The 20,951-nt window shown below is 50.9% G+C and overlaps 1 protein-coding gene across 1 annotated transcript in view; it reads right to left on the bottom strand.

Annotated features, from left to right (window-relative positions):
• Positions 1–20,951, bottom strand: part of LOC120879044 (maestro heat-like repeat family member 5) — a 59,624-nt gene that overhangs the window by 8,173 nt on the left and 30,500 nt on the right. Inside the window, 5 exon segments of the mRNA XM_040262076.1 lie at positions 3,469–3,471; positions 3,997–4,178; positions 5,383–5,539; positions 15,871–16,025; positions 16,920–17,069. Coding sequence (XP_040118010.1) covers positions 3,469–3,471; positions 3,997–4,178; positions 5,383–5,539; positions 15,871–16,025; positions 16,920–17,069 — 647 coding nt within the window.

Genomic DNA, 20,951 nt, shown 5'->3' with positions numbered 1-20,951 from the left:
TCCACGGAGCTGAGCTCCTGAGCGCATGGATGCCTCTCTGCTGACAGCACGGTCAGGGACACAGCATGCGCCGTCTGTATTCATTAGTAAGAGTGGGGCCTCCGGTACACTTAGCAAGTATCGACCGAATGATCCATGGTCTGTTAATCTTTTCCTCTTTTCGACCTCAGAGCAGGAGGGCAGCCAAGGCTGAGGGCAGGGAAGATGGTGGGTCTGAGCAGGACTGTGGGGACTCCAGGCTGGGGCATAGCACCTCCCCATCCATCCCTCCCTGCTCAGGGATCCTGGCTCACTTCCTGTGACATCACAATTCACCGTGAGTCTGAGGAATCAGGGAGCCCCTAGGGCCCGAGACCACGGCATCCCAACTAGACAAATTCAAGAGAAGACGGGTGGGCTGGGGTCCTGACTTTCAACCCTCAACTGAGGCCCAGAGTGTTGGCCGCTCACCCAGGGTCGCCCTAGCATAGAGGCTGCCCAGTCCTCTGCTGCTCCTGACCCTCCCAACACCTAGGGATGGACGAGCCCCTCCCACAGAGGAAGAAACCAAGGCCGTGAGACGAGCGAGCATCTCGGAGCGCTCACAGCAGGGTTAGGAGATCTTAGATCTCAGACCCAGGTGGCACACAGCATGTCATTATTCATTGCTGATTTGTTACTTGTCAACTGCTAAAACCTAGGACCGAGAATACAGTTTTAAATAAAAGAGCTTTAAACTTAAAGCTTTAAGTTGAAAAGAACACTAATCAGGAAGTAAGAAACAAAAGGAAGCACCCTGTGCCACAGTGAGAGATTACTCAACAGTAACTTTATATACTCTCAAGAGAGTCCCTTGGACTGCAAGGAGAGCAAACCAGTCAATTCTAAAGGAATTCAGTCCTGAATATTCATTGGAAGGACTGATGCTGAAGCTGAAGCTCCAATACTTTGGCCACCTGATGCGAAGAACTGACTAACTGGAAAAGACCCTGATGCTGGGAAAGATTGAAGGCAAGAGGAGAAGGGGATGACAGAGGATGAGATGGTTGGATGGCATCACCGACTTGATGGATATGAGTTTGAGCAAGCTCTGGGAGTTGGTGATGGACGGGGAAGCCTGGCCTGCTGCACTCCATGGAGTCGCAAAGGGTTGGACACATCTGAGCGACTGAACTGAACTGAACTTTATTTACGAGCTTCCTGGCAGCCAGGCAAAAAGGGAAATATGTTGGCTTATACCTCTAAGTGGTTGATGGGCATGTCTTTGGAATGAGGAGAAATAAGATGCTCCATTAGAGTTAAAGAGACTCAGCCCATAATGGATGAAACAAGAGGGATGAGAAGTCCCTTGTAGGGCAGGATGGACATCGACTTGAGAAGGAGCTGCCTGAGAACTGAACAAAGCAGGAAACGTCTCTACAAGAAAGGGGTTCTGTTCATCAGAGATGCACAGGAAGGGGAGGGTCCCACAGTCAGGGCTGGAATGGGTGCTTGTGCCCTGGCAGGAAGTGGAACCAAACCCTCACTTGTTGGTCCCAGGGGCCAGCCCAGCTCAGCAGGATGCCAGGAACCTCAGAGGCCCAGGACTAGCCTGACTCTCCCTTGAGTCTTGCATGGCTGTAACAGGTATGGCTGCAACCCTTCCCCACCATGCTCTCAGGGGCAACCACAGGACAGTGGGCCTCTCAACAGCTGCACCCAGATTCCTCCTCGGCACCCAGCTCCCTCGATCCTCTGCATCCTCCAGGCGTCAGACTTGGGACTGCAGTGCTCCGCCTACACTCTGAGGCCTGGGAGCAGCTGCAGACCTCTTCACCGTCCTTGATGGCCGACCAGCATCGCTGCTGACTGGCCCGCCCCACTCTCGGGTCCCTGGGGATGGTACCAGTATTGCAGCTGTCCTCTTGGGAAGAGGGCCCAGGTACCATCCTAGCTCCAGGGAGGGTGTGGACCCAGACCTGCTTAGTATGAGCCCCACCTGCCCCTGTGGCCAAGGCGATTGGTTCAGGGGTGAGTGTGTGAGCTAAGCTGGGCCCAGCAAGGCCAAGGGACTGGGCCCAGCAAGGCCAAGGGACTGAGCCCACGGTGCCGGTCTGTTCTGTGGTTGCTGGGCCCCCACCCTGCTCTTTGGAAGAATCGGCCCAGAGAGAAGCCAAGACCCGAGGGGGGAGTGGGAGGGCTGATGGTGCTGGAGCATCTTGGTACAGCTGGGTCTGAGCAGAAGGCCCCTGGCCCCCCAGTGAGATGACAGACACCCTTGCTCTCTGGGGGAGAGCCCTGCGTGAGACAGATGTCACTGCTCCCCAGAGCCTCCATCATACAGGGCACAGATGACAGCTGTAGATGGGAGAACTTAACAGTGGGGAGCAGGACCGCTGTTGTACAGAAGGTGGCTGGGAGCCACAGGAGGTGAGGCTGTCAGGAAGAACGTCCCAGGAAGAGGGCACAACAAGTGCAAAGGTCCTGAGGCAGGAGCTTGGGGGCGAGGAATGGCAGGAAGACGCTGAGGCTGGAACAGAGGGTGCATGTAGAGGAGGAGGGTGTGTGGCAGGAAATGAGGTTCTGGAGGCAATGGGGAGCCAGATGCAGGGCCACTGGACCGCTGGAAGGATTTGGCCCTTCTCGGAGTTAAAAGAAGGGGAAGAGGAGGGGAGGGTTCCAAGCACAGGTGAGGCCTGATCTGACTTGGGGTGGAGGGCAGCAAGCGGGGGCAGGGGAGAAACAGGTGGAGGCTGGCCCCCTGGGGGCAGGGGAGGGAAGCTGATGTATGGAGGCAGTTCATCAGAGCTTTCTCCTAACCCTCCTATTTCAGGGAGGAGAACGTTTTATTAGCTTATTAGGGAAGATTCATGCATTTTGCATGGTTGATTTGAATAAAAAAGAACTTTATGCACATTCGAATTCAGAAGCAATATGAGAGAAGTGACATTTTTTTTTTTTCAGTGATGTGCCTTGGGGAAAGCTGTTCAAACTGACAAATTGTATGAAGCACATCGTAATACAAACAAATGAAAAGAGTCGGCCCCAGCGGTTTTTAAAGACTCGCTTAATGGATTTCTCAAGATGCGCCCTCGTGCAGGGGAAGGCCAGGCGGCCGGCCAGCCATTGCCACCACCCAAGTGGGGGGTGGGGAGCAGACCCTCCCACACGAGTCCTGTCCACACTGGTCAAGGTGCGGGCGTGGGGAGGCTGACGACTGTCCACGACATCAGAGCCAAAAGGTGTCAGGGTCGAGCACCCTGTGCAACAGCACCTGGGGGGCGTCTGCCCGCAGGCCCAGTGGTCGCTGTGCAGACACCTCTGCCATTCTACGAGTTCTAGATCAGTAGTGCACAGACACTGTGTGGCTCGGGGAAGCCTCTGGCTCTCTCTGAGCCTGTTTCCTCATCCGTCAAAGGGGAAGACAACATTCGTCTCTCAGAATCCCTGTAGGGACCACATTTGGGTAAGATATGGTGCACTGTGCGGGCCCCTGGAGTCCCTGTGGGCCAGCTGTCACCGGGCGTCTTGGCTGCCAGGCACCTGCAGTGCAAAGAAGGGACCCCCACCTGCCCTCCACGCTGATTGCTGGAGGCAGCTGTGTTTAGAATCACATCTGTTGGGGATCCAACCGTGTCCCCAGAAACCACCCAAGTCCTGACACTGGGTACCTGGGAACGCGACCTCATTTGGGTCTTTGCAAATGGAATCAAGTTACAATGAGGTCAGGAGGGTGGCCCTAGTTCAGCAGGACTGACGTCCTCATAAGAAGAGAGCAATCGAGACACAGAGACACACGGTGAAGCCGTAGGCAGAAACCGGAGGGGGCCGTCCACAAGCCAGGAGCACCCAGGAGGCGGGAAAGAACCTCCCCTGCAGGTTTCAGAGGAGCGCGGCCCTGCCAACCTTGGATCCGGAGCGCCAGCCTCTGGCACCGCGCAAGAATACCCACCTGTGGCTCTAAGCTGCCCGGCTGTGGAGCTCTGTCCTTCAGCCCTGGGAAGCCCATGCACTGCCTCTCTGGGGCCTGGGACTTACCTCTGGGGGCCGAACAGGGCTGTCTCCTGGGCCTCCTTGCCGGGCTGGGGCTCCTCGGGCAGGTTCAGCTCCAGGAGGTAGTGCGTCTGGGATAGGAGGGCCAGGAGCAGCTCGGGAAAGGCCTCCTGCATGGCCTGCTTGAACTCGCGGGCGAACTGCAGCTCGTGAAGTGTGTTCATGGCCTGCAGGGGTGGCAGGGGATGCTGAGGGGCCAGCCTTCCCACAAAACCCACTGCCGACCTCGCCTCCCTGTGTCTGCCTGCTGTCTCCGGGACCACAGCCAAGTCCCTGCGTGAGACGTACCTCCCGGGGGTGCGACCCACTCTCTGGACCCTGCATGCTCCCCGCCTGCCCCCTCCCATTGCCGGCCCTGCAGGCGGGTCCTCCAGCCCACCATGCCCATCTGCTCTGCCCTCTGCCCTCAGTCACTGCCTCCTGCCTGGCCCCTCCGCCCTGTGGGCTGTGCTCCCTGCAATGCCCCCAACACAGGGCCTGGCACATGCCCGTGAATGAATGCTGGGTGGGGGACACACGAAGGGGGAGCTACCAGACAGCATCCCCAGGGCCTCCCACACCTGGAGAGGGGCCTTGGGTCCAGAATGTTCTCAAGGTGGGGGGATGACAAGAGGAGGGAGGGACCCAGGAAGGCCGCCCTGCTGACCCCATGCTGAGTCTGGTTTCCAACAGGGAGGGTCCGGGTCTGGGGTTGTCGAGGGGCCGGGCTGATGGGAGGGCTGGCATGGAGACAGGGTGGGCTTTCCCGGGCACCAAGTGTGGCCGCCACACCCCTCAGCTTGGGGCAGCAGCTTGCCTAGGAGGCTTTGTCCACTGCTCAGGGGGCTAGGGGGTGTGAGTGGGTTCTCAGCCCTGGATCAAACAGGGCTGGGGCACAGCTGCAGCCCCATGAGTCCAGCCCAGGTGAGGCAGGTTAGGAAACGAGCCTCCTGCTCCGGGGACTGTGCAAGCAGGGTCTGGGCTTGTGGGGAAAGCTGGGGGGCGGGTGGAGAGTGGGTGTGGACTTCTACAGGCGGGTGGGAGCCGCTGGAGGCAGCCTGTAAGGCTCTTCCAGAACCCTAGTATGGGGGCAGAGTCACGAATCTCTCCATGCCCTTCCTCACTGCCTACACCTGGCTGGAGGGGTCCAGGGCCCTCGGTTGGGAAGTGGGGAGCTGGGCCTGGACCCAGAGTCAGCTCCCAGCTGGGGCCACCTCGGAGGGCCCCTCATCCAGGCCAGGCTGGGCAGGACAGGGCTTTCACAGCCTGAGTATGGGGCTCCCCCTCCCCGGGGCCTGGCACACATGATGGGTACCTAACACCCACGTGTGACTGAACACACTCGAGAAGGCAGCCAGGAGGGCATCTGGGGTGGTGGGGGCAGAGACTCACGGCCAGGGAGCGCAGGTAGGCCTTCTTGGGCTGGGGGCTGCTGCCGCTGGTCCTCGTGGGCAGGGGCCGCTTCTGCAGCCAGCCCAGCAGCATGGCCAGCACCAGGTGGCTCACGGGTTGCTCGGCACCCAGGGCCCTCCACAACCGGAAGGTGTGGCTGCAGGCAAAGGGTGGTGTGAGGGCGGCGCTGAGACTCCGGCCTGCCCAGCCTGGGTCACAGCAGCAGCCACCGTGCCCAGGGCCTCAGGTGCCTGCAGTGGGGTGCCTGGGAGGAAGCCAGGCTGGTCCTGAGCTGAACCCTGGCAGGATGGGTGGGTGAGATGGGGGAGGGGCGTGAGGGCTGAGGCCTGGACAGCGGTGTGTGTGGCCCGGGGGCTGCAGCAGAGGTGGCCCATGGTCCTGGGTCTTCCCTCTTTCAGGCCCCTCTCATCCCAGTGGTGGACTCTGTCACCCTCCATGGCGCCTAAGTACACTTAGGACAAGTCTAGCTGGTACCCAAAGCTATTACCCTCTGACCTCCAGCATCTCTGCCTTCCCTCCTCTCCTGCCTCTGGGCCTCCTCACAGGGCCTATTCCCGCTCAGCCTTTAGGGCTTGCCATACAGTGGCCGTTTCCTTCTAGGCCTGGGTTTGCTGGGGACCATCAGCTCCCTGGGGCCTGACCTGGGCCAACTTAGTGGCCGTCACTGGCATGTGTAGGGCTTTGCAGAGTCCTTGTGCCCATTTTGCATGTGAGGAAACTGAGGACTAGAGATAAGGTGTACCCTGATCAGGGCCCTGCCTCATAACTGGGAGCTGGTATTGGAGGTCAGGCATGTCTAGTCCCATGGTCTTTCCGCCTGGTCTTGGGGTGTGGCCATCAGGGAAGGAGTATAAGTGGAGATGAGGCCTGAGGTCAGCCCTTCAATCCCTGAGTTAAGAAGTCAGGGGACAGGAGGAAGGAACCAGGAGGCTGAGCAGGAGCAGCTGGGGAGGTGTAGGGAGGGTCAGGCAAGTGTGGGCCTGGAAGCCACGTTAAGCAAGTGTTCCCAGCCCAGAAATAAGCCCACACAGACGTGCTCAACTAGTTTACAACAAAGGAACCAAGAACATACAATGGGGAAAGACAGTCATTTCAACAAATGGTGTTGGGAAAACTGGGCAGCCTCATGCAAAATAATAAAATTGGACCTCTATCTTATCCCAAATACAAAAATTAACTCTAAATGATTAAAGACTTGAAGGTAAGACCTGAAACTGTATAACGCCTAGAAGAAAACAGGCCGTAAGCTTTTCTCATCAGTCTTGGCAATCAGTTTTTGGATCTGACACCAAAAGCAGAGGGAACAAAAGCAAGAATCAACAAGCGAGACTGCGTCAAACTGAAACGCTTCTGCACAACAATGGAAACCATCAACAAGATGAAAGGCGACACAGTAAATGGGAAAAATATTTGCAAATCATACTTATGAAAATGGGTTTTAAAATCCAAAACGTATGAAACACACACACAACTCAATATCAAAAATAAACAAAAGCTCCCCACACTGTCCAGTTAAAAAATGGGCAGAGGATTTGAACACTTTTCCAGAGAAGGTATACAGATGGCCAACAGGTCCATGAAAAGATGCTCTGCGTCTCTCATCATCAAGGAGATGGGAATCAAAACCACAAGGAGCTGTCAGCTCACACCTGTTATCAAAACGACGGGGAATAATGAGTGCTGGCCAGGATGTGGAGAAGATAGAGCCCTCATACTCTATTGGTGGAAATGTAAATTGGTGCAGCCATTATGGAAAATAGTACGAATATTCATCAAAACACTAAAAATCGGACCACCACATGGCTTCACTTATGGAAATTTATATGAAGAATATGAAAACCCTAATTTGAAAAGATATGTGAGCCCCCATGTTCATCAGTTCAGTTCAGTTCAGTTCAGTCGCTCAGTCGTGTCAAACTCTTTGCAACCCCATGAATTGCAGCAGGCCAGGCCTCCCTGTCCATCACCAACTCCCGGAGTTCACGCAAACTCACATCCCTTGAGTCGGTGATGCCATCCAGCCATCTCATCCTCTGTCGTCCCGTTTTCCTCCTGCCCCCAATCCCTCCCAGCATCAGAGTCTTTTCCAATAAGTCAACTCTTCGCATGAGGTGGCCAAAGTACTGGAGTTTCAGCTTTAGCATCATTCCTTCCAAAGAAATCCCAGGGCTGATCTCCTTCAGATTATTTATAATTGTCAAGATATGGAGAAGACATAATTGCCCATCAGCAGACACATACATGCTGTTGTTTAGTTGCTAAGTCATGTCCAGCTCTTTTGCAACCCCCTGGACTGTAGCCTGCCAAGCTCCTCTGCCATGGGATTTCCCAGGCAATAATACCAGAGAGGGTTGCGGTTTCCTTCTCCAGGGGATCTTCCCTGACCAGGGATCAAACCCATGTCTGCTGCATTGACAGGCAGATTCTTTTCCACTGAGCCACCTGGGAAGCCCTATATATACGTGTATGTGTATGTGTGTGCATAAAATGAAATATCATTCAGCCATAAGAAAGAAGGAAATCTTGCCATTTGAGATAACACGTATCAGCCTTGAGGGTATTATGTTCAGTGAAATAAATCAGAGACAGGAAGACAAATACCACGTGATCTTGCTTATACATGGAATCTAAATGAAACCAAAATCCAACCCAAAGAAACAAAACCCAAGCTCCTTTCTACAGAGAACAGGTTGGGGGTTGCTAGAGGTGAGGAGTCGGAGGTAGGTGAAATGGGGAAATGAATCACAGGGACGTAGCATAGTGCAGGGTGACTGTAACTGTTAACACTGTATCGCATCTTTCCAACTTTTGCCACTTTACAAGTTCTCGTCACAAGGACAAAGATCTGTAACTAGGAATGATGATGACTGCTGACTAGACTTACTGTGGGGGTCGTTTCACACTCCCACCCCCAACACAAAAGAAATAAGAAAGAAAGAGTTCCTAGGGGGTGAGAGTGGTTGACATGAAGACATAGAAGAACCTGAAAGCCTATCAGAAAGTGATAGAAGCTAACCTAAAAAGGCTACACAGGATGATTCCAGCTCTATGACGTTCTGGAAAAGGCACAACCATGGAGACACTCAAAAGATCAGAGGTTGCCAGGGGTTTAGAGGGAGGGAGGGATGAACAGACAGAGCACAGGGGCTTTGGGGCCATGAAGCTATTCTGTTTGATACTGTAATAGTCAATACCCGTCATTGCACATTTGTCCCATAGAATGTACATCCCCAAGAGCGGACTGTAATGTAAATACAGACTTGTTAATAATAATACATCAATATTGGTTTATCACGTGTAATAAGCCTACCACATTGAGGCAAGATGTTACCAAGAAAAGAGCCTGGCAGGAGAGGGAAGTAGATGGGAACTTTGCAACTTCTGCTTAATTTTTCTGTAAATCTAAAACAGCTCCAAAGAAGGTCTATTTAAAAAAAAAGTGGAAAGAGACAATACAATCCTAAAGAAAGAACTGATGTTATTAGATTTAGGTTAGAGAATCTAGACCTAAAAATCTACATTAATATCAGACCAGTGAAAAAAGTCTTCAAAGACTATAGGCATCATGATGCTCTTTATATAAATTATAGAAACTGCAAATAAAATGATTTAGGAATATGTTTGGATGCAAACACACTATATAAAATGAAAGAAAAAGAATGGAGACTGTTGGGTCGGTGAGCAGGGGATGGAGCCAGTGAGGGTGGGCAGCCTGGCCCTTAGGTGCAACTCATAATCAGGGCCCTGGCTTTTGTCTGGATGAAGGCCTCCCAGGTGAGCATTTGATTACCGAGAAGAATCCCTGTTCTAAGTAAAGAACTAAATTAAAGAAAGCTGGCCACGCCGAGAGCCAGGGTGGGTGAGCGTGACAAAGCAAGGGTTACTCCCAGTCCAGCTCTGAGGGCCCAGTCCAGCTCTGAGGGCCCATCCAAGGGTGAACGAGGACAAAGAAAACGAGGAGGCTTGGCAAAGATTCTAAAGTTTACGGAGAAAGGCAAAGGGCCACGAATGGCCAGGACAGCCTCGCAGGAGGAGGAGGAAGGGGAGGCTTTCTGGATCAGGGAGGTGAATCGTTCTAAAGCTGTAGGAATGAGAACCTTGGGTGCTGACCTGGCCCAGGCAGAGAGCCTGAGGGCAGGGCCCTGCACACGGCCCTCAGCTGGGCAGTCAGCGGGCTGAATGAGAAAGGCAAAGTCTAGGGCTCTTTTTTTGCCTGGCCATGTGACATGTGGGATGTTAGTTCCTTGAAGAGGGATTGAGGGCCCCCTGAATTGGGAGAGCAGTCTTAACCACTGGACCACCAGGGAAGTTCCCACACTCTAGGACTTTTATAAGGTAATGTCTGAGAATAAATGAGGGACCTGGGAACTCCTCTTCATGAAAGGACCGAGTGAGGAAGAGACAGGAAAGCTGCAAAGTGGAGAAGATATGTAATATAATAATCAAGAGAGACCTTGTATCCAGATTACAGAAAGAATTCCTAGAAACTGATAAGAGGGACAACCCAACAGAAAAATCTGTAGGATACTTGAACAGGCCCCAGTGGCCAAAAATTGCATGAAAAGACGTACAACCTCATTCCTTAATCAGCAGAATGAAAATTAACATGGAAATATGATTAATACCACCCACCAGATTGACTAAAATTTTGATGGGTGGCTAAAAGATTGATGTTAAGTGTCCGTGAAGACGTGAAATAACAGGAACTACATATATAAAAATACTGTGGGTGTGAGAGGGGGTTTAAGCATGTTGGGAGTATTTTGCATCATGTTAGGTGAGTGACATGCCTGCACAAGGAAATTGAGTGTGGGTGTGTCTCAGGACACACGTATGTGCAGCTTCACAGCAGTGTTAAGCACAGACCCAAACTCAAATGTCCGTCCATACTAACAAGGGTAACTGGTGTTTACCAAGATGGGACAAGACAAGGCAACTCAAAGTGAATGAACTCCAACTATGTGTAACATAACGGGATGAATCTTAAACACAAAATGTTGAGGGGAAAAAAAAAACCGACAACAAAAGAATACTGGAGGGGCATGGATCACACAATTCTGTTGATACTTTTAGGACACACCACCATTATTTCATGTGCTCCTAAGAAAGGGAAGCTATCCAAGATGGGAGTCTAATAGGGACCCCATCATAAAGGCTGGACCCCATGGGCTGTGTGTACAAGGTAAATGGGATAAAACAAGAGAAGATAAAAAGCCTGTCCTGCAGGAAGAAATAGCGAGAAGACCCAGTGCTTGCTCAGCCTGTGAAGGGAAGGAGGGTGCGCTTGAGAATCTAAACCACAAAACCTACACAGACTCTGAATTCACACCACCAATGTGGGCCCCCCAAAAACCCTCCAGCAAGGACTTTAAAATTTGCACTGGTCTCCGGCTGAGAGTGCCCCCAGGTGACTGAGAATCCCCCATCCCCGTCAGCCCAGGTGAAGGTGCCATCAGTGTAAAATGTGCTCCCACTGCATAGATGTTGATGTATGAAAAATGTGCTTCTTAGCACTGAGGGAACAAGATATAATTTCCAGTATGGGTAAAACTGACCTATTGACCTAAGCAGCTGAGAACAACAGTGGCTGCCGGGGTCCCCTCACCTCTCAAAATGTCCTCGAGAAACCACACAGCAAGAGGAAAAACAAAGCTACACCACAGCACGGAGTGCCTTGAGGGACGCTGCGAGCAGGAGCGGGCTATGCTAGCCCCGCCTGCAGCGCCTCTCACCCACCCCTGCTCCTCCACAAAGCTCTGCGGCAGATAAAGGCAGGGTGGAGAGGAGAGGAGACGGGAGCTGCTAACAGGGCTCGGAGCTGATCTGATTCATCTTCAGGAAGACGAGGTCCATCTTAAGTCTGAGACTACGAAACAACAAAAAGAAGAACAAGTAAACCAAAGCATGGATCCCAGGCAAGGGACCGAAAAGGATGCTCATCTGAAGGGCAGCCTCCGAGACACACAGCTTCGGGGAGGAAAGAAAGGGCAGAAAAGAAAGACGTACCCTTTGAAATTGGTTAGTGAAAGGTAAAGGTGTGAAATAGGAAAAATTCAAGGACCTGCAAGAGAAAAAGAACACCCCGAAAGTGGAGGACATAAACCCCTCCCACCTAGCACCAAAACTAAAAATGTGCTAAGTTATCTGGTCTTTGTTATGCTGACAGAAGAGGGTGCCATTGAACTTGAAATCCTACAAAACACTCCAATAGTGTTGTATATAAACAGGAGAAAAATTGACAGATTCACAGAGTCATTGCAACCCTTCCCTGGAAAACAGAAAACACAGATCCAACAAGAAAATTCCTCCCCTGATAAACAGTCATGATGCAGAAAAAAAGTGTAAGACGACACCTCTCCTGTAGGTCAATCTACTCAAGCAAGCATTTAAAGACATGAAAAACCACCTTGAATTATAAATTCAAAAAGGACCAAGAAACACCCTCTAATAAGAAAGGAAAAAAAAAAAAGAGAGTTGACTGAACTCAGAAGTGAAAAATCATTATAAAGTGCTCGAGAGAGATGTGACTCAAGTGAAAATTTAGGAAGGAACATTGAGGAAGAGTAGAAAGACCACCGAGACAATAAAGATGAGTTTAAGAGAAGGCACTAAGGGCCACAGAGAAAGAAGTGGAAATGGAAGACATTCAAATGGAAGACATGTGAATCTCTGGGGTCTCTGAAAAAGGAAAAAAACAATGGGATGGAACCAATATTTAAAATTATAACCAAGGGAGAAGTGGACGAGGGAGACCAAGAGGTACAAACTTTCAGCTATAAAATAAGTCATGGGGATGGAATGTACAGGGTGGGGGATACAGTCAGTGATAAAGTAATACCTTTGCATGCTGATAGCTTTATAAAATGTATAGAAACACAGAATCACCATGTTGGGCATCAGGAACTAGCACAGTGTTGTAGATCAGTTATACTTCAAGGAGAAGGCAATGGCACCCCACTCCAGTACTCTTGCCTGGAAAATCCCATGGATGGAGGAGCCTGGTAGGCTGCGGTCCATGGGATCCGAAGAGTCAGACACGACTGAGCGACTTCACTTTCACTTTTCACTGTCATGCATTGGAGAAGGAAATGGCAACCCACTCCAGTGTTCTTGCCTGGAGAATCCCAGGGGCGGGGGAGCCTGGTGGGCTGACGTCTATGGGGTTGCACAGAGTCGGACACGACTGAAGTGACTTAGCAGTAGCAGTATACTTCAAAACAAACTCATAGAAAGAGAGACCAGATTTGTGGTTACCAGAGGCGAGGGGTGGGGATGGGGGAGTTAGATGAAGGTGGTCAAAAGGACTTCCAGTTATAAGATAAAGAAGACTAGGGGTGTTACGTACAACACAATTAATTAATACCGCTGCATGTTATATGTGGAAGTTATGAAGAAAGGAGATCTAAGAGTTCTCATCACAAGGAAAAATAATTTTTCTTTTATTTTGTATCTATATGAGATGATGAATGTTCACTAAATTATTGTGGTAATCATTTCATGATATATATAAGTCAAATCATTATCCTGTACACCTTAAACTTAACCAGTGCTGTATGTCCAATTATGTCTCAATAAACCGGAAGAGAAAAATTACAACCTAGAGAACTTTCTAGAAACATTAGGGACTTAAAGCTACATACCCAAAAGACTTATCAGGTACCTGGGAAAATGAACACAGAATGGTCTAATCTAGACATTTCTTAGTAAAATTGTTGAATTTCAAAGATAAAGAAAACAATTTTCAAAGTCTCCAGGCCAAAAGATAACTTACAAAGACAACCAAACCAAACCAACCCAAACCAAACAACTGTCATGAGGCTTTTCAAAAACAAAGCAAGGCAACAACTGAGCAGCACTAAAAAAAATCACTTAGAGACTTCCCGGGTGGCCCAGTGGTGAAGACTCCATGCTCCCAAAGCAGGTGGCTTGGGTTCAATCCTTGCAGGACCTAGGATCCTGCATTCTGCATGGTGTGGCAAAAAACAAACAAACAAACAAAAAACAAACAACCCACACACAAAAAAACAAAAGTTAATAAAAGAAAGTGTGAACTAAGGATTTTATATTCAGCCAAGCCACCTTTCAAGTAAACAACTTTCAACATAAAAGAAGCCAGGGCATTCTGAGCCCACGAGCCTTCTTGAGGAAACTCCAGAGCATTAACTTTGTCAAGATGAGGGATGACCTAGAATCTTTGGCAAAGGGACTTAGGGTGAGTGTGTGTACTCACTAAAAACCAATGTGGGAGGAGTACAGTGCAAATTTTGACAAAGAACTGTGCAAATGAAAACACAGCTGGATAGGGATGAATAATCTCACTGGTTGTTCTGTGGGCATGGGTAGGAGTTTAAGGGTATCATCAAAAATGGGTAAACCAGATGTTAAAAAGTTAAGAAAACAAGGGAGTAAGGACACTAAAATAGGTTAGCAGTACAAAGGTAACAGTTGGAACAAAAATACAACTCTTCTAAATAAAAAAAAAAACAGCCAAAGATCAAAGAATACACGTCATAGAAAAATATGTAGCAAATAAAACACATGCAATTACAAAATATTATGACAGAACTGAGATTTGACACATCAGCTGTATTGACAAATGTGAATGGACTTAACTCATCTATTAAAATAAAAAGATTTTCAACTTGATCACAGGTCAAGACCGAACTATGCGCTGTATATACGATGACGCCTAAAACGAATGGATTCTGAAAGGTTGAAAGAAAGCACGGACAAATGAATACTGGGCAAGTGGGGAAAAATGGGAAAGTGGGGGACGCAATTCTGATAACACAATGGAATTCAAGCCCTTCAAGCATCGAATGTGACGAGGCAGGGCACTTTTTAATGCTGAAAGTCACAATCCATGAAGGAGACACAACACTTATGAATATGTATACACCAAATAACATGACAACCTTATGAAGTATTAATAAAAACCACAGGCGAGGGAAGGAGACATAGACAGAGACATATTAATAACAGGAAACTTTAACACACCACTCTTGGTACAAGACAGATCAAACAGACACAAGTTAAGTAAGGAGGCAGAAGACACCTAAACAACAGATCGATAAAGTAAAGCTTTATAGCAAGTCCTACACCTGATAATAGAAAAAAAAACAAACACCCTTTCAAGCGCCCGTAGAATCGTCACAAAAATTGTTTGAAAGATCAGTAAATTACATAAACCAGAAATATTTGATGACATTCTCTGATCACAGTGCAATAACACTAGACATTGCTAATAAAAACAAAAAATCCCTTCCATATGAAGATTAGAAATCTTCCTGGAAACAGGGTCCTGGGTGTCAGGAGCTTGTGAAATTCTCTTCTGGTGGCTTCTGATTTTTGGGGGTATGGAAGCGAGGTCGGTGGCCAAGTGTGAGGTGGGGGCAGAAGTGCTGGGGGCCGAGGAGAGGGGAGGGGTGGGGAAATGTGGCTTCTGGGCCACCTCGAGGGCTCCGTGGAGATGTGTGGCTGGGAATTTAGGGGGTGGCGGCACGCTCCTTCCTGCACTTGGCTGCACAGGTGCGGGCGTGAAGTAGGCGGAGCCAGTTGAGTTTTGCAAGCTGAGTGTGACAAAGGGGCCAAGGGGCTTGGGGTGTGTTCAGGGGGTTACTTTGACACCAGAAGGTAGGTTCTATGCTGGCAAGGAGGGAGGTGAGGACAGGGGAGGGGCCGTGAGGAGGTGAGCAAGGCAGTGAACGTGGAGTCCCGGAGGGCAGAGGCTCACTGGTCGGGGAGTGGGTACCAGCCGGAGTGAGGCAGGAGGGGGTCAGGGCAGGGGACAGATGCTTGAAACCAAAGGTGGCTGAGCCGAGGCTACGACTGTGGGAGGGGGAGGCTGAGGGAGATGGGAGAGGAGGTCCAGGTGTTGAGGCATCAGGGTAAGCCAAAGATGCTGGTGTCCCCAAGATCGAGGCAGTGGGAGTGAGTGAGAGGGTGTCGGTGACCAGGAGCTACAACCTCAAGGTTCCAGGAGTGACCCAGGGCAGGTACGTGGTGGCTGGGTAAGCAGGTGGTATAGACTGAAGACCTGGGATTCGGAACTGGGATTTTAGAGCTAAAGTACTGTCTCCAGGCTCAGGGGCCTGGGGACTGTGGTGCCACTGGGGGGCAGGGGCAGGGTGAGGGTCCCTGGAGGAGCAGGAAGGGTGGAGAGGGTTTGGTGTTGACAGGGGTCTAGCCGGGAGCACCCAGGATCCCGGGCCCCTCTCCGCCAGGTGATGGGTGGTGGTGGCTGGGTGGGGTGTTTTATGGGGTCACTGAGAGAAGGGACAGTGTGTGGTGCCTCTCCAGGGGCGGGCCCAGGAGGGGCACAGTAAAGAACAGATAAGTGCTCCCTCGGGGCTCCCAGCCCTGTTCATGGGCAAGCAGGAGGGCAGGCAGGGTGCAGAGATCCTGCCCTCTGCCTGGGGGAGGATGGACGGTGGGCACTAGGGCGTGGAGGGAAGGAGGGCTGGGCACCTGTCCAGCGGAATGGAGAAGTCCAGGAAGGCGGCCACCAGCTCGGAGGTGTGGTTCCGGGCTAGCAGGGTGATGGCCTGCAGGGCATTTTCCTTGGCTTGGGGAATGCGGATGGAGCAGAGCTGCAGGTGGATGGCCTGGCCCAGGCTGGCAACCTGTGCGGGGAGAAAGAGTATGGGGAGAGGGCTGGTCTGGGCAGGGGGCCAGGCCCCACCCGGGGGAGCCTGAACAGGGAGGCAGGAGCTGCCCCGATGGGCGTGGAGCCCCTTCAGGTAGAGTGCTCTCCTGAGGGGGACGCACAGCCCTGCCCTGGGGGCTCTAAGAGGGAGGTCTGACGGGGGAGGCTCTTCTCTGCCCTGGACACGAGTCAGAAGGGGACCCCCGGGCTGACAGGGGGAGAGCACCATCTGCACAGCATTTGGGGTCGTCCAAGTCTGTCCAAACATTGCCCAGTCGCTGAAGGTTCAGACACACCCAGGGGCTAGAGCCTCTAGCCCCCGTCTTGGGGCTGGGGGTCACAGGGTGTCTGCCTTATGTTCAGATGACGTCGTGTCCTGTCATCACTTTGGTACCTGCTGCTCTGATGTCTGGCAGGCCTCTCCCCTTGCCCTTTTGGGTCTCATTACTCATCCATTCATGCCTGGCTCCGAGAGCACCCCCCTGAGGCATCAGTCATCCTCTACCTGCAAGTCCCCCCAGGGCCCTGCGTTGCTCCTCCTCATCAGTCTGTAGTCAGATCCAGAGCTCCTGGAGGGTCTGGGCTGGGCTTTCCTCCCCCACCCCACTCCCATCCTATCCCCGCTCCATCAGCCCATGTCTGCCCCAGACCCTGCAAACACTCCCCAGAGCCCTGGGACACCTGTGTGGGCCATTCCGTCCTGCATTCACTCACCCATCAGACAGTGGGGTCTGGGTCTCCCCTTCAAGCCCAAGCTTGGGGACGCCACCTGGGACCCGCGGCTCTAGCCCCTGGGTGCCGATGCTGGGCCCACCCCCCTGCCCCCTGCCCTATCCTGGTGGGCCCTCCACGGGGGCCCCACCGCCCTCACAGTCTCCAGCTTGGCCCCGTGCTCCTGGATGGCAGTGAGCAGCATGTCGGCAGCCGCCTGCACGTGGAAGGGGCTGGTGGAGCCCAGGCCATCGACAGCCGTCCAGATAAGGTCGGTCAGCTCTGCCATCGTGAGATGCTTCATGACCTCCTGTAGCGGTGGGAGGGAGGCGCCGTCACCGTGGCCCCTGGCGCTGGGCGCCCGCCTGCTTGGCTGCACTCGTACCCCATCTCAATGCTCCAGGCTCCCCAAGTCTCTAAGCCCTGCCAGGTGCCTGAGCCCCACCCCTCTGGGGCCCCCGCAAGGGCACCCGTCTGGCAGTGTGCTCTCCTGCACGTCTCTCTGAGCCAGCCACAGCCCAGGGGCAGGAAGAGAGGGTGTGATGACCAGCAGGGCGGTGGGGGGGGCACGGCGCCCTTCCTCTCTCAGACCTCAGGGCTGTTCTGAGACATGCCTGACCTGGCCAGCCTCAACCCTGACCTTCCTCTGGCCAGTCCTCACCTCATCTGTCAGCCTCCGCCCAGGTGGCCACTTCCCACTCCCCTTCTCACAGAGTTTTCACCAAGAGCAACTCAACTTCAGATCTTCGAAGGATCTTCAGGGTCACCTTCATTAAGCACCAGGCCTGGGAAGGCAGGTGAGCTGCCCTCATTCACGGCGCCCAGGAGGGCTAGACAGGGCCAGGCTGGGTCCAGAACCCAGAGCTCCCATGCCCTAGCAGGGCTTGCTGGGGAGTCCGACTCTGCTTGCTGCCCACATTCTCCTGGGAGGGGGTGTCCAGAGGGGTGGGTGTCACCTCCCACCCCAGACCCTGAGCCACTTTGGGGGGATGAGGGTACTCTCGGGGAATGCAAGGTCAAGGGGTGGGATCCCTGCTCCACAGCCTTAGAACACAGTCTCCAAGAGGGAGACTGCCCAGGTGGAATCTTCTGGAAAGACTTAGAGCAGTGCTGCTCAATATGGTAGCCACCAGCCATACCAAGCTGTTTAAATTTAATTACGAAAAATTCAGGGAATCCCTGGTGATCCAGTGGTTAGGACTCTGCACGTTCACCACCTAGGGTGTAGGATTGGGAACTAATCCTATGTAGCTCAAGCTACGTGGTGAGCCCATAAAAGAAAATGAAGCAAAATTTAAAATTCAGTTCATCAGCTGCACCAGCCACTTTTTTTTTTTTTTTTAACTTTGGCTGTACTCGCTTGGCTTGAGGGATTTTAGTTCCCTGACCGGGGACTGAGCCTGGGCCCAGCAGAGAAAGCACTGCGCTCTAACCTCTGGACCACCAGGGAACTCCCTGCACTGCTACATTTCAAGAGCTCAATCATCACACAGGGACAGTGGCCACCTGTATAGTGCAGATACAGACACTTCATCCTTCCAGAAAGTTCTGTGGGAAAGCTCTGACTCTGAGCAACTGGTAACCAAAGGAAGACGGAATGCTGGTGGTGGAGTCATACTTGGGAAGGCTGACTGAACATTAATGCTTGCGAAGATGGTCGGATGGTAAAATGTTCCTGGACATGTCAGGGTATTTGTTGAGATGTCTGAAAGTCTGTTAGGATGTTTGCATGTACATTAGATATAAAAATATATGAATGCTAGAATACTTATTATTAACAGACTCTTACTGTTCTAAAATTTTGGTAAAGTGTTGGTGAGAATGTTAGTTTACCAGTTATTGATTAGAAGGTGAGGATAATTTTAATGGCATATTTGTTCAGTTCAGTTCAGTCTCTCAGTCATGTCTGACTCTTTGCAACCCCATGGACTGCAGCATGCCAGGCTTCCCTGTCCATCACCAACTTCCAGAGCTTGCTCAAATTCATGTCCATCGAGTCGGTGATGCCATCCAAACATCTCATTCTCTGTCGTTCCCTTCTCCTCCTGCCCTCAATCTTTCCCAGCAGCAGGGTCTTTTCTAGTGAGTCAGTCCTTTGCATCACGTGGCCAAAGTCTTGGAGCTTCAACATCAGTCCTTCCAATGAATATTCAGGACTGATTTCCTTTAGGATTGATTGGTTTGATCTCCTTGCTGTTCAAGGGACTCTCAAAGTCTTCTCCAACACCACAGTTCAAAAGCATTAACTGTTTAGCCCTCAGCTTTCTTTAGGGACTTCCCTGGTGGCTCAGATGGTAAAGTGTCTGCCTACAATGCAGGAGACCCGGGTTCGATCCCTGGGTCAGGAAGATCCTCTGGAGAAGGAAATGGCAACCCACTCCAGTACTCTTGCCTGGAAAATCCTGTGGACGGAGGAGCGTGGTAGGCTACAGTCCATGGGGTTGCAAAGAGTTGGACACGACTGAGCGACTTCACTTTCACTTTCAGTTTTCTTTATGGTCCAACTCTCACATGCATACACGACTACTGGAAAAACCATAGCTTTGACTATACGGATCTTTGTCAGTAAAGTAATGTCTCTGCTTTTTAATATGGTGTCTAGGTTGGTCACAGCTTTTCTTCCAAGGAGCAAGCATCTTTTCATTTCATGGCTGCAGTCACCATCTGCAGTGATTTTGGAGCCCAAGAAAATGAAGTCTGTCACTATTTCCATTGTTTCCCCATCTATTTGCCATGAAGCAATGGGACTGGATGCCCTGATCTTAGTTTTCTTTTTTTTTTTGTCTTATATTTTCAGGCTCTAAGATTATATTTGTTTTTTTTTGTTTTTTTTTTTTACAATTCTGTATTGGTTTTGGCATAGATTGACATGAATCCACCACAGGTGTACATGCGTTCCCAAACATGAACCCCCCTCCCACCCCCCTCCCCACAACATCTCTCTGGGTCATCCCCGCGCGTCAGCCCCAAGCGTGTCATATCCTGCATCAGACATAGACTGGCATTTCGATTCTTACATGATATTATACGTTTCAATGCCATTCTCCCAAATCATCACATCCTCTCCCTCTCCCTCTGAGTCCAAAAGTCCGCTATACACATCTGTGTCTTTTTTGCTGTCCTGCATACAGGGTCATCATTGCCATCTTCCTAAATTCCATATATATGTGTTAGTATACTGTATTGGTGTTTTTCTTTCTGGCTCACTTCACTCTGTATAAAAACTATAATTAGTTTTCTGAATGTTGAGCTTTAAGCCAGCTTTTTCACTCTCCTTTTTCACGTTCATCAAGAGGCTCTTTAGTTCCTCTTCACTTTCTACCATAAGGGAGGTGTCACCTACATATCATTATTGATATTTCTCCCTGCAATCTTGATTCCAGCTTATGCTTCATCCAGTCCAGCATTTCACACGATGTACTCTGCATATAAGTTAAATAAGAAAGGTGACAATATACAGCCTTGACATACTCCTTTCCCAATTTGGAACCAGTCTGTTGTTCCATGTCCTGTTCTAACTGTTGCTTCTTAACCTGCATACAGGCATATTTGTAGCTAAAAGTAACTTTTTGTGTTAGAATATTAGACTACTATATAAATCTGGTTAGATCATTTGTTTTAAGATTGCATTTAAAATTGTTTGCTAAAATGGTAAATTTTGGTTAAAGTTCTAGTATTAGAATGTTTTTGAAGAAATTCAATCTGGAATGATGGTTAGACTCTCAGAATCCCAGAATACTACAATCTTAGGTTTGCTAAGTACTTGTGAATATCTTATTTTAGCCCAGGGCTAAAAATGTGAGCTGGAGGTGGCAGTGTTGATGGTTCTGTGGTTATGGTGGTGGTGTTAGTCATGGTGGTGGTGATGGTAGTAATGGTGGCGATGCTGATGGTGGTGGTGGTGATGGTGGTGATGATGGTGGTGGTGATGGTGGTGGTGACAGTAATGGTGGTGATGGTGCTGTTGGTGGGGATGGTGGTGATGGTGGCGCTGTTGGTGGGGGTGGTGATGGTGGTGATGGTAGTGATGGTGGTGGTGGTGATGGTCATGGTGGTGATGGTGGCGCTGTTGGTGGGGATGGTGGTGGTGGTGGTGGTGGTGCTGTTAGTGATGGTGGTGGTGATGGTGATGGTGGTGCTGTTAGTGATGGTGGTGGTGGTGGTGGTGCTGTTAGTGATGGTGGTGGTGGTG

Source organism: Oryx dammah, unplaced genomic scaffold, assembly GCF_014754425.2.
Source record: "Oryx dammah isolate SB20612 unplaced genomic scaffold, SCBI_Odam_1.1 HiC_scaffold_19, whole genome shotgun sequence".
Classification (NCBI taxonomy): Eukaryota; Metazoa; Chordata; class Mammalia; order Artiodactyla; family Bovidae; genus Oryx; species Oryx dammah.
The sequence above is the reverse complement of the archived record's forward strand: the minus strand, read 5'-3'. Positions and strand labels throughout refer to the sequence as shown.